Below are 13,651 nucleotides of genomic sequence, written 5' to 3' on the forward strand. Positions count from 1 at the left end.
TGCCTAAGACGTGAATGGTATGACCGATTTGGGACCAGGTTTCCAAATTGTGCCGCATGGGCTTTTATTTCCACATTTATTTGATCATGTGTAGGCAGTCAAGTGTACAAGTTCAGCCAATAGAGGCAAGCAGTTGCTCCATGCTCCATTTGCTCAATAAACAAACAAAGCATTGAATAAAGCATGCATTTCAAGAGGAGTAGGCCTATTTGTTTTTAAAAAACAACGTTGTTTTGTGCCAGAGCTTTTTCCTTGCAAATCCCCAAAATGTCACAAGATGATATACACTGAGTGTACAAACCATTAGGAACACTTTCCTAATATTGAGTTGCACCCCCTTTTGTCCTCAGAACAGCCTCAGTTTGTCAGGTCATGAACTCCACAAGGTTTTGAAAGCGTTCCACAGGGATGCTGGCCCATGTTGACTCCAATGCTTCCCACAATTGTGTCAAGTTGGCTGGATGTCCTTGACACACTTAAACCGGTGCGCCTGGCACGTACTACCATACCTCGTTCAAAGGCACTTAAATATTTTGTCTGGCACATTCACCCTCTGAATGGCATACATACACAATCCATGTCTCAATTGTCTCAAGGCTTAAAAATTATTCTTTAACCTGTCTCCTCCCCTTCTTCTAAACTGATTTGAAGTGGATTTAACAAGTGAAATCAATAAGGGATCATTGCTTTCACCTGGATTCGCCTGGTCAGTCTACGTCATGGAAAGAGAAGGTTTTGCTAATGTTTTGTTTACTCAGTGTAGAGTAAATGCACATGGCTAATGTGGGTCGTCCAGGCAGGTCCTGGAGAGAGGCTTGGCCACAAAAGCCTTCATATGGATCGTGCTGAAGTGTTGCTCATTGTAGGGTGCGGTGATGTGGCTGAATTTACTAAACACAAAAACTGGTTCTTGGAGCACAAAAAACCATACCCTTACGTCATTCCCCAAAACACACACACATTTCCCATAGTTGTAAACACTATTCACCTGTTTCCATACATGTTTCAATATTCTAAACTCTCTGCAAAACCTTACACAAGTGGCCAAATAAATCCTTCATTGCACTATATATTCATTCAGCAAACACATGCTCTCAATATAATTAACTCAAGTCATCACAACCTAAACTCAAAGAGCACACCTTTCACCAGGTGCAAACACTAAGCCTCAAAATTGTTAACACACCAATCAGAATTGCATGATCAATAAATAGGGCCTAGAGGCATGTCCAGGTGCTTTGGAACAATGGATTCTAACAATGCCAAAGTTGCAAGACAACAGAGAGGACGACGACGAGTAATCTCAGGTGAAATCCGTGCCACCCAAATTCATCGTGTGCTCCTACATGGGAGGACTATGCGAGAAGCTGGACAGCTTGTGCAACCCAATTAAAAAATATATATATATTTTTTTACACCTTTATGTTAAGAACAAATTCTTATTTTCAACCTAAGCCGTTACACGGTTGCATCCATTGTCCGTACCTTCAGAAGGGAAAACAGGTATTTTGCCTTGTTACTGTGATACATGTAATGTTGTAGTGTATATAGTCTAAATCTCCACTTTTGTTCTCAATGTAGTTTTTACCACGGTAATGGATGACCATAGGTCAGTAATGGTCAAATTTCATTTTTGCAGAACTGATAGGCGGCTGTCTATTGGAGGTAGGCGGATACTTCTCACAGCTGAGTAGGAGACTGCCCTGGTGAATATGGTGATTGCCAATAATGCTATCCGTTTGAGGGAAATTCAAACCCCAATAGTTGAAGACCAGCTAGTCTTCCAAGGAATTGACAGCATCAGCGTTTCCATCATTGACCAGAGCAGTGTTTTGAATGAATCCCTCCAGTGTGTAACAAACAGATATGTAGTCTGTGTTTTTGACAGCTTGTGTGTGTTGTCTGAGGGCAAAGTTTGATTTGGGACCCAGATGTTAGATGTTTGTACCGTTGGGTTTGAGTTTTTAAAATTGTGTGACGATTTGAGAAAATGGTGAGTTGTTCCAGGAATTGTGTTTAAGCAATTGAGAAACTGTAATTTACAGATGGCAACCTGATCTCAGAACATTTTGTATTATGTATGTAAATCTGAGACACTCCATTTAGTATGATATGTTACGTTTGGAATGGTTACATAAGCCAGATGGTTACTTAAGGCAAAAACAGAAGGGTGGATGGGTAGGCGTATAACATGAACTTCTAGCAAGCTAAGGGTTGTGAGTTCTAATCTCATCACAGACAACTTTGGCATTTTAGCTAATTAGAAACTTTTCAACTGCTTACTACTTTTTAGATACATTGCAACTACTTATGTCAGCTAACCTTAACCCTTTTAGCTAACCCTTCACCTAACCATAACCTTAACCCTTTAACCTAACTCCCAAACTAGCTAATGTTAGTGAGCTAGCTAACAGCCACCTAGCTATGATATATTTGTAATATATCATACGTTTTGCCAATCCGTAAGATATTGTACGTTTTCCAAATTCGTAACGTATTGTACGTTTCACAAAATCATAACATATAATACGAATTGTAATTTGTAACCTATCATATGAAATGGGTGATGGACATTCACAAATTAATACTTACCATACGAATTGTAACATATACTAAATAGTCTCTGCTTTAAATACAGAATTATACGAAATGCTCTGAGACCAGGTTGCCGGCAGAGAGAGAGGGAGCGAGGGAGATGATTAAAAGACACTAAGATAAGAACAATTTGCTGATGCTTGCCTACAAGGGACAAAGAGCGTGTCAATCTATATGTTTCTGCTCTTTGGGGTTTTAGGCTGGGTATCTGTCAATCCCTTTGTGACAACTGCTGATGTAAAAGGGGCTTTATAAAATACATTTGACTGATTGATTGACAAAGAGCTTGTGTGTACATTAATCAGTGTCTTGGTGTCAACTGGTTCTCTGAGAACGTATTAGATAGCAGTGGAGGATGCTGAGGGGAGAATGGCTCATAATGGCTGGAACGGGGCAAATGAAAATGGCATCAAACCACGTATTCGATACCATTCCGCTTCAGCCATTACCACGAGCCCGTCCTCCCCAATTAAGGTGCCACCAACCTCCTGTGGTACAGTGTTGGGGAAGCTACTCAAAGTATAGTTTACTAAACAACCAATTACTTCACACTGGAAGAAGTTAAGCTATACTAAATAAAAATATAGTTTACTTAACGAAAGTTACTTTCAAAAAGTAGTTCACTACATCCAAACTACTTTGTGAAAAGTTCTCATATCTATGTAAATCTAAAATGTCAGACCAAAAATTGCAAAAACAGATCACTCTGGAATCAGATGTTAACAAAATGTGTAATTTAGCCTATTAAACACAAGTTTATTTTAGGCACGCACAAACGTTTTTCAAGTAAGAATTAGGCAGGTAGTGTGTAGTTTCAGTAGATAGCTACACCACTACATGATAAAAAAGTAATATACACTACCAAGATTTGAAGTTAGTTCAACTACCACATAGCTACTGCAAAGTGTAGTTAAATGACTAGTTCAACTACATGTAGTTGACTACTTCCCAACACTGATGAGATATTCTCAGATATCTGCATTGCTTAAGCACTGACAACTGCAACACATTTCTGTTCAGCATTACACATCGTGCTGTGTGTGTGTCTAGGGAACATACAGTGAAATGTGCACATAATAAGCCTGAAGAAACATCAGTTTGACCCCCTTATGAAATATTCATTTGCATTAACAATACTGTCCTCTAGTGTTCGTTTACATAACCATAATTGACTTGTCGTTGCTCTCAGCGGTATTGGTTTTCAATTCCAATGGCACAGGAACGTCTGTACAGGAACCTCTGTACCAATTAATGATTTTTATTTTTTATTTCACCTTTATTTAACCAGGTAGGCCAGTTGAGAACAAGTTCTCATTTACAACTGCGACCTGGCCAAGATAAAGCAAAGCAGTGTGACAAAAACAACACAGAGTTACACATGGGATAAACAAACGTGCAGTCAATAACACAATAGAAAATCTGTAGACAGTGTGTGCAAATGCAGAGTATTAAAGTACATTTACACTGAACAAAAAGATGTATTTATCTAACCCTAATTGTACCAGGTAAATTGACTGAGAACACAATCTCATTTACAGCAATAAGGGGATGATTTAATTGTATGAGGGTCAGATTGGGAATTTAGCCAGAACAATGGGGTTAATACTCCTACTCTTATGATAAGTGCCATGGAATCTTTAGTGACCACAGAGAGTCAGGACACCTGTTTAACATCCCATCCAAAAGACATCGCCCTACACAGGGCAATGTCCCAATCACTGACTTGGGGCATTTGGATATTGCCTCCTACTGGCCCTCCACTTCCAGCAGCATCTGGTCTCCCATCCAGGACCAAACCTGCTTAGCTTCAAAGGCAAGCTAGCATTGGGATGCAGTGTGCAATGCTGCTGGCAATATACACTGCTCAAAAAAATAAAGGGAACACTTAAACAACACAATGTAACTCCAAGTCAATCACACTTCTGTGAAATCAAACTGTCCACTTAGGAAGCAACACTGATTGACAATAAATTTCACATGCTGTTGTGCAAATGGAATAGACAAAAGGTGGAAATTATAGGCAATTAGCAAGACACCCCCAAAAAAGGAGTGATTCTACAGGTGGTGAGCACAGACAACTTCTCAGTTCCTATGCTTCCTGGCTGATGTTTTGGTCACTTTTGAATGCTGGCGGTGCTCTCACTCTAGTGGTAGCATGAGACGGAGTCTACAACCCACACAAGTGGCTCAGGTAGTGCAGTTCATCCAGGATGGCACATCAATGCGAGCTGTGGCAAAAAGGTTTGCTGTGTCTGTCAGCGTAGTGTCCAGAGCATGGAGGCGCTACCAGGAGACAGGCCAGTACATCAGGAGACGTGGAGGAGGCCGTAGGAGGGCAACAACCCAGCAGCAGGACCGCTACCTCCGCCTTTGTGCAAGGAGGTGCACTGCCAGAGCCCTGCAAAATGACCTCCAGCAGGCCACAAATGTGCATGTGTCTGCTCAAACGGTCAGAAACAGACTCCATGAGGGTGGTATGAGGGCCCGACGTCCACAGGTGGGGGTTGTGCTTACAGCCCAGCACCGTGCAGGACGTTTGGCATTTGCCAGAGAACACCAAGATTGGCAAATTTGCCACTGGCGCCCTGTGCTCTTCACAGATGAAAGCAGGTTCACACTGAGCACATGAGCACATGTGACAGACGTGACAGAGTCTGGAGACGCCGTGGAGAATGTTCTGCTGCCTGCAACATCCTCCAGCATGACCGGTTTGGCGGTGGGTCAGTCATGGTGTGGGGTGGCATTTCTTTGTGGGGCCGCACAGCCCTCCATGTGCTCGCCAGAGGTAGCCTGACTGCCATTAGGTACCGAGATGAGATCCTCAGACCCCTTGTGAGACCATATGCTGACATATGCACATTTGTGGCCTGCTGGAGGTCATTTTGCAGGGCTCTGGCAGTGCACCTCCTTGCACAAAGGCGGAGGTAGCGGTCCTGCTGCTGGGTTGTTGCCCTCCTACGGCCTCCTCCACGTCTCCTGATGTACTGGCCTGTCTCCTGGTAGCGCCTCCATGCTCTGGACACTACGCTGATAGACACAGCAAACCTTTTTGCCACAGCTCGCATTGATGTGCCATCCTGGATGAACTGCACTACCTGAGCCACTTGTGTCGGTTGTAGACTCCGTCTCATGCTACCACTAGAGTGAGAGCACCGCCAGCATTCAAAAGTGACCAAAACATCAGCCAGGAAGCATAGGAACTGAGAAGTTGTCTGTGGTCACCATCTGCAGAATCACTCCTTTTTTGGGGGTGTCTTGCTAATTGCCTATAATTTCCACCTTTTGTCTATTCCATTTGCACAACAGCATGTGAAATTTATTGTCAATCAGTGTTGCTTCCTAAGTGGACAGTTTGATTTCATAGAAGTGTGATTGACTTGGAGTTACATTGTGTTGTTTAAGTGTTCCCTTTATTTTTTTGAGCAGTGTATAAATACAACATGCAACAATTTCAACAACTTTACTGAGTTACAGTTTATAAATCAGTCAATTGAAATAAATTCATTAGGCCCTAATCTATGGATTTCACATTTATTTAACTAGGCAAGTCAGTTAAGAACAAATTCTTATTTTCAATGGCAGCCTGGGTTAACTGCCTTGTTCAGGGGCAGAATGACATATTTTTACCTTGTCAGCTCTTCAGCTGACTTTGGTCGCCAGCTGGACGGTGTTTCCTCCGACACATTGGTGCAGCTGGCTTCTGGGATAAGCAAGCCTCTCCTGACTCCTCTCCTGAGTCCATAGGGGAGTTGCAGTGATGGGACAAGACTGTAACAAGGCAAGCAGCCGGGTGGGTTCAATTAGATATCATAAAAAATAGTATTTTATTCATAATAGCATTTCTGTGGATAACCTTACAATATAAATGTGCCTTGCCTCACGTTCACGTACAGTATCAACGCTGTTTGCATGGCAATTAGGAAGATGTTGTTTTGAAACTTAAGAGTTGTTGTGAGAGCATCTTAAATGGAGTTAATGTGACATATTTTCATCCATTACCGTGAACCTGTCTTCCCCATTTCTCCCACCACTGATAAATTCATTATATAGTCAAATAAATTATTAAATAATACACACTTGAGACAGGTATGGTAATATAAATGACCTCATCAGAGAAGTTTACTCAGTCACACCAGAGGGTGGCAGTAAAATGTAATTATCTAACACCTGATCCAAGCGACTGATCGTTTGTGTTCGTTTGAGGATACAATTTAGTGATACCGGTAGTATATTGCAACTTTATATGATCCTGAAGCTAACTTTCCCCACATTTTGCTGTTAGTAGAGTCAGGATTAATCAAACAGATTTGTGCAAATTAAAAAAGCTGGTGCGAAGCAGAAGAGGATGTGATGTAATATAACTTCCGCCTTGTACAGACTCTTTTCGTTGAGGCTCAGCAAGCAGCCGGGTGGGTTCACATTTTTGTCCATAACCATTTTTGGGAAATTGACTAGAATACGCATTAATAATGTCATAGAAATACACCAGTGTCTGCCCGCTACCATATACGTGTCTCAGTAGCCATTTGGTTATCTCATGTTAGATGTGTAAATATGAGTATTGAAATACGAGCTCCAGCATGTGGCAGAGGCCTTATTAGAAGCACTGGCTGGACCGCAGTTGATGGCTAGCTAATACGTTAGCGAGGTGGTTGGATACTCATTCTTATTGCCGATGGTATAGCCAGCGTGTTCACTATTGTCCTCCAAAGAGATTAATATTCGTTAATGACTGAGTTGTGGACTTCCATAGCATTGTTTGTGGATTTCCATTCTTGGTGCCAGGGAGTAGCAGACTCCGCTAGTTAACAAGCTTCTAAAATAAATCTGCTAACTTGCCACCAACTCGCACCAATTTCTCTCCCAACAGCCTGCCAAGATGCAGATCTTTGTGAAGACGTTGACGGGGAAAACCATCACCCTTGAGGTTGAGCCCAGCGATACTATTGAAAATGTCAAGGCCAAGATCCAGGATAAGGAAGGTATTTTAAGTTTAATTGTAGCTCATTTGTCATACTGTATGGCTGTTTTATTTACATAGGGGAGGTGGATTTTACACTTTGATACTAGCACTGTGCATGAGTGATTTCATTAGTGGGTCATCAATGTGCTTTCTATTCTCAGGTATTCCTCCTGACCAGCAGCGTCTGATCTTCGCTGGAAAACAGCTTGAAGATGGTCGCACCTTGTCAGACTACAACATCCAGAAAGGTAAGAGAATGAGTTAATGAGAGCATGTAATGCTGCTCAAAGTTATGAGTTAGCCCTATGTGAAAAGGTACAGGTGCTTTTAAAGACATACTTTGGGGCTATACTTTTTTAAAACCTGCTTCAGGCTGGATGTGTCAATGTGTAGTTCATACATGCATTATCTATGAGCAGAATTACTGTTTTACCTAAGATAGTTAGAAAGTTCTTTTCTGGAAGCTTTGTGTGCTATTTTCTCCCACTTGGGTCAGCCCCCTAAATTATTTTCAGCCAATGAGCTTCAGCCTCTTGCCATTTGAGTGACAGCTAGCAAGATGCACGCACAGCAGAACGAGAGGGCGTACAATGATGTGGTGCACATATCAGTACATGTGATGTAGTACAACATTTTTGGGGACCACTTTTGACTTGTGCGTGCTAGTTTCAGAACTACTGGCTAAAAAGTGTACAAAAGTACTATGTTTGTTCCCCTCCAGAGTCCACCCTGCATCTTGTGCTGCGCCTGCGTGGAGGCATCATTGAGCCATCTCTGAGACAGCTGGCCCAGAAGTACAACTGCGACAAAATGATCTGCCGCAAGTAAGTAAACTTAATGCCGGTAATGACAACTGTTTTTACAAAATAGTTAAGGTTGGAGCGTTTCTTTAAACTCACCCTTTATTTTTAGTTGTCAATTTACCATTAAGAAACCTAAATGCACATTTGAGATTGAGGTGATGGAAATGCAACATTCAGCAACTGCAGTAATGTTGCTCTGTTAAAGGACAACTTAATTCCCCTTGATGTGAGAGTGTCCCCTTGAATGGATGACTGGACAATGGACCTGTTAATTCTGTTTCACGTCAACCATATCCCACACATTCAGATTTCATAAGTCTGAAAAGACTGGGTAGCTAATCAGTATAATGTATTAGTTCAAATTAACCCATTTGGAGCGCTAGCTGGCAGTGGTTTACACCGCTGGACTACACACTTTGGACAGTTCTGAGCCTTTTTGTGCTGCAGGTGCTACGCTCGCCTCCATCCTCGTGCTGTCAACTGCCGCAAGAAGAAGTGTGGACACACCAGCAACCTGCGCCCCAAGAAGAAGCTGAAGTAAACTGTTTGCTTGGTGCTTTCTGTGGGACATATGCAGAACTGTTATGTAAAATAAACATTTTTTTTAAATGACATTGCCTGGCCTTGATGTAAAGTTAATCCACAATTGAACGGTCTGAGCTAAAGGACCGTCTGAATTTGATTGATAGTCAGGCCTTCATGAGGGCATGGACAGCTCAAAAAAACATTAAAACAAATCAAATAGCCAGACAATTCAAGGTGACTTGCGTACATACTTGTGTGACAAATTAATTGAACCAGCCCCAAATGAAGCTGACAAACGCACAATGGCTGTCTGAATTCACATACATGTGTTTGAAATGGCAGGCTTTTTTTTTTTTTTTTTAATTTAGTGTGCTTTAAATGCCAGTTTAAAATGTCACTAATTTTGGCTTTTAATCTACACAGACAAAAATAAACATTTTCAATAGGGCATAATTTATCGTTTTCACGACTGGGCATAGGCCTACACACTTGGGAGACTGGCCCAGCCAATCAAAATTAGTTTTTCTCCACAAGGGCTTTATTACAAACACTCCTGTTTCATCAGCTGTCCGGGTGGTTGGTCTCAAACAATCCCGCAGGTGGAGGTCTGGGGCTGGCGTGGTTACACGTGGTCTGCGGTTGAGGCAGATCGGACGTACTGCCAAATTCTTTAAAACAACGGAGGTGGCTTATGGTAGAGAAATTAACATTAAATGCTCTGGATATTATTGCAGTCAGAACACTCCAACTTGGGACATCTGTGTTGTGACAAAACTGCTCATTTTAGTGCCAACACTTTACATGTTGCGTTTATCTGTTCAGTATTTGTTGCACACTTGAAAAAAATTGTTCGACAACAGCTGATCGTTCATTATGAGGGAATGCACTAAAGGTGGGAATCAACGCAATTGCGCATTAGTTGACACATTCTCAGTAGGCTGATATTTGTTTTTACTGAACAGTATGCAAGCAAGATTTCTGATAAGGCCAACATGTTTATGCTTGATGCACTTGTACACAACCAACAAATAATTTACAAGATAAAGTCATGTAAAAGAGGTGAATAGGAAAGTACAGTACACAGGATTTTATGGCATTGTAAAGTAGAGCTTGTGTTCAAAACAAATTAAAAAGAAATTGCTGGCAAGTGAAATACTGAGACCCCAAAGCGAAGGAAAATTCATACATCTTAATGACTGATGTGCCTCAATTTTAAAGAGAGCTCTGTAGTTAACTGGCTACTACTACTACAATTCATCAAATGCATTGAAAAATAAATGTTTTAGCTACGTTTGAATTGTATACAAATACTTGCACTACAATTAGTTCCTCATATATTGAAACTTCCATTATTATAAACATGGGTTCCTCCTATGCAGAAAGTAAAGTCAAATCAGGCAAGTGTGATTAAGGACCTGTTTTAATACTGGAAAAATGTATCCTTGTTAAGATAGGCAAATATAAACCACCTGTCCAATAATGTGATTACAAGGATAATCATAGTATTTGGAAGTGCTCAAACACTGACTTGGAGTTCAAAGCAGGTCGCTGAGGTATTTTAAATATTAGTGGTTGTCAATAAGTTACTTGTGTCAAGTGTATTAAGAGTATGAGAACACTATATTTTAATTACAGAATAATTCCACAGGCATTCCAAGGCAATTATTTTCCATTATAGAAATGTATTGTCCAGTCAGTACAGATTGTGCTTCATCCAGTTATGTGGGTAAGAAAAGTGCATCTTTGGTACTGCATTTTGTATCCTTACTCCAGTTGGGTGATCACATTTTGTCAACAGTCTTCTCCTTAAGGTTGTAGATAGGCTAGGAAAACAACCATGTCGATATGACCATGTCCCCCCCCCCAAAAAAAAGAATATAGGCATCAAGAAGTACACAGAGCAGGTTGCACTTCCTGATTATCTTTACATAAATTCTTGGATGACAGTCACACTTTTAGGTAGGAGCAGCAGAGACCACGTTTACATGCATACCAATATCCCGTTATTTTTCGGGATACTCAAGTATTCTGTTTTTGAGTTGACGCATATATAAAACTTATCCTGTTTACAATAACCCGAAAAATCTTGTATCCCGGTTTTGAGAAACCCATTTATTTAACTAGGCAAGTCAGTTAAGAACAAATTATTATTTACAATGACGGCCTACTCCGGCCAAATCCTAACCCAGACGACGCTGGGCCAATTGTGGGACTCCCAATCACGGCCGGTTGTGACACCGCCTAGAATCGAACCAGGGTCTGTAGTGACACCTCTAGCACGGAGATGCTGCACCACTCGGGAGCCTGGGATATGCTGATCTTAGACAAGATACTGTGGCATGTTAACATCTTATCACGTTTAGGCCAACTGTTGTTTTTCGAGTTCTGCGCAGGCTCAGTTTCGCATATCATGGGTGTTGTGATGTTTTCCTCTGATTCTCAAACAAATCACTTCAAAAAGTTGGCTACATGCGCAGTTCCATCCACCATAATAATTCGTTTTTCTGATACTCTGCAGGCTACTGGACTGTATAGCCTACTGGCTTAGGATACTTTCACCTCTAATTTAGATATGTTTCTGCTTATAATTTCCAACATTTGGAAGACCATTTGTTTGTCAACTATAGTTCGATACAGTGCATTCGGAAAGTATTCAGACCCCTTCCCCTTTGTTACGTTACGGTCTTATTCTAAAATGGATTCAATTATTTCCCCCCCTCAATCTACACACACAATACCCCATAATGACAAAGCAAAAACATTTTTTGCAAATTTATACAAAAATAAAAACTGAAATACCTTATTTACATAAGTATTCAGACCCTTTGCTATGAAACTTAAATTGAGCTCAGGTGCATCCTTTTTCCATTGATCATCCTTGAAATGTTTCTACAACTTGGAGTCCACCTGGGGAAAGGTACTAAGAAATGTCTGCAGCGTTGAAAGTCCAAGAACACTGTAACCTCCATCATTCTTAAATGGAAGAAGTTTGGAATCACCAAGACCCTTAGAGCTGGCCACTCAGCCAAACTGAGCAATCAGGGGAGAAAGAGAAATCAGTGATGTGACCAAGAACCCAATTGTCACTGACAGAGCTACTCTCTGGGGAAGTGAGAGCCTTCCAGAAGGACAACCATTTCTGCAGCCCTCCACCAATCAGACCTTTATGGTAGAGTGGCCAGACGGAAGCCACTGCTCAGTAAAAAGGCACATGACAGCCCACTTGGAATTTTCCAAAAGGTACCTAAAAGGACTCAGACCATGAGAAACAAGATTCTCTGGTTTGATGAACTGGGACTGGGAGACTAGTCAGGATAGAGTGAAAGATGAACAGAGCAAAGTACAGAGAGAGCCTTGATGAAAACCTGCTCTAGAGTGCTCAGGACCTGAGACTGAGGCGAAGGTTCACCTTCCAACAGGACAACGACCCTAAGCACACAGCCAAGACAGCGTAAGAGTGGCTTCGGGACAAGTCTCAATGTCCTTGAGTGGCCCGGACTTGAAACCAATCTAACATCACTGGAGAAACCTGAAAATAGCTGTGCAGCGACGCTCCCCATCCAACCTGACAGAGCTTGAGAGGATCTGCAGAGCAGAATGGGAGAAACTCCCCAAATACAGGTGTGCCACGCTTGTAGCGTCATACCCAAGAAGACTCGATGCTGTAGTCAATACAAAAGGTGTTTCAGCAAAGTACTGAGTACAGGGTCTGAATACTGTACAATGTGATAGCCATTTTTTATTTGTAATAAATTTTCCCCAAAATTGTTTTTGCTTTGTCATTATGGGGTATTGTGTAGAATGTAGCATAATTTTATCAATTTGAGAATGTAACAAAATGTGGAGAAAGTCAAGGGGTCTGAATACCTTCCGAATGCACTGTACATGCAGCTTCTCTTTTGTCATAACTTGATGCCCTAGAAGACGAAATAAAGTAATGTTTACCAGATGAATGCATTAGTAATCTAGTTACCAGTAAAGTTGTCTGTTTCGTTTTGGGACCTGGGAGAAAACACAATAACTCCAAATCAGTGGGAAAATTGTTCCTGTGGAAAATGTCCAAATGTCATCAATTTGACTGGTTAAGGTTAAATGAAAAGCTGGGAAAACACTTCTGATGAGACTTCAGTTCGTCTCAGGTGCATATTTTGCGTGGTTGAACTACTGTCTGCTTGCATAACAGTGTCAAATATAACATGTTACACACATATTCACATTTTCTCAAGAGATGCTGAAAGAAAAAAATATATATTTCTCCACTCCTGTTCCCGAGACAAAATTAATATTTGTTGTATCATTTTACAGTAAGAAATGCATTATTCTGCAGGAGTTAATATTATATTGTTCTACATGTGAGAGGTTATAGGCCGACAGTCAGTGTCCACATTTCAGTTACTATTCCATTTAACCCATATGAACTTAAATTAGGAATATTCTATTTAGTCACATGGATACTTGTGAGCGGGATGTCAAAGGTGCATGTAAACAGCTTATCCCGAATAAGACCTTAAGCAGGATATGAGCTACTATCCGAAATGCATGTAAATGTGGTCATTGTTCAACAGAATTGCAGTTTGTCTACATGAACAAGGTGAGATTACATTACCTACAGAGTACTTGTCAAAAAACTGTATTGCTAATTCAACACTGATTTAACCTTATTTGTACCTATATAATACCAAGAAAAAATGCCTCAATGCCTAGGTCAGAAGAGAATCTCGATGGTGTGCATGAGTGAAAGTAGAGATACCAGGTTAGCTTTGCA

The 13,651-nt window shown here is 41.1% G+C and overlaps 1 protein-coding gene across 1 annotated transcript; it reads left to right on the forward strand.

Moving 5' to 3' along the window:
* The first annotated feature begins 6,701 nt into the window (after nucleotides 1–6,701).
* LOC139540874 (ubiquitin-ribosomal protein eL40 fusion protein-like) lies at nucleotides 6,702–8,975 on the forward strand. The gene is made up of 5 exons (XM_071344892.1): nucleotides 6,702–7,004; nucleotides 7,466–7,577; nucleotides 7,720–7,806; nucleotides 8,280–8,382; nucleotides 8,809–8,975. Exons 2-5 carry the CDS (start codon nucleotides 7,475–7,477, stop codon nucleotides 8,900–8,902), a joined length of 387 nt encoding a protein of 128 aa, XP_071200993.1. The 5' UTR covers nucleotides 6,702–7,004; nucleotides 7,466–7,474; the 3' UTR covers nucleotides 8,903–8,975.
* The last annotated feature ends 4,676 nt before the right edge of the window (nucleotides 8,976–13,651 follow it).

The sequence above is a fragment of the Salvelinus alpinus genome, chromosome 16 (assembly GCF_045679555.1).
Source record: "Salvelinus alpinus chromosome 16, SLU_Salpinus.1, whole genome shotgun sequence".
NCBI classification, from domain to species: Eukaryota; Metazoa; Chordata; class Actinopteri; order Salmoniformes; family Salmonidae; genus Salvelinus; species Salvelinus alpinus.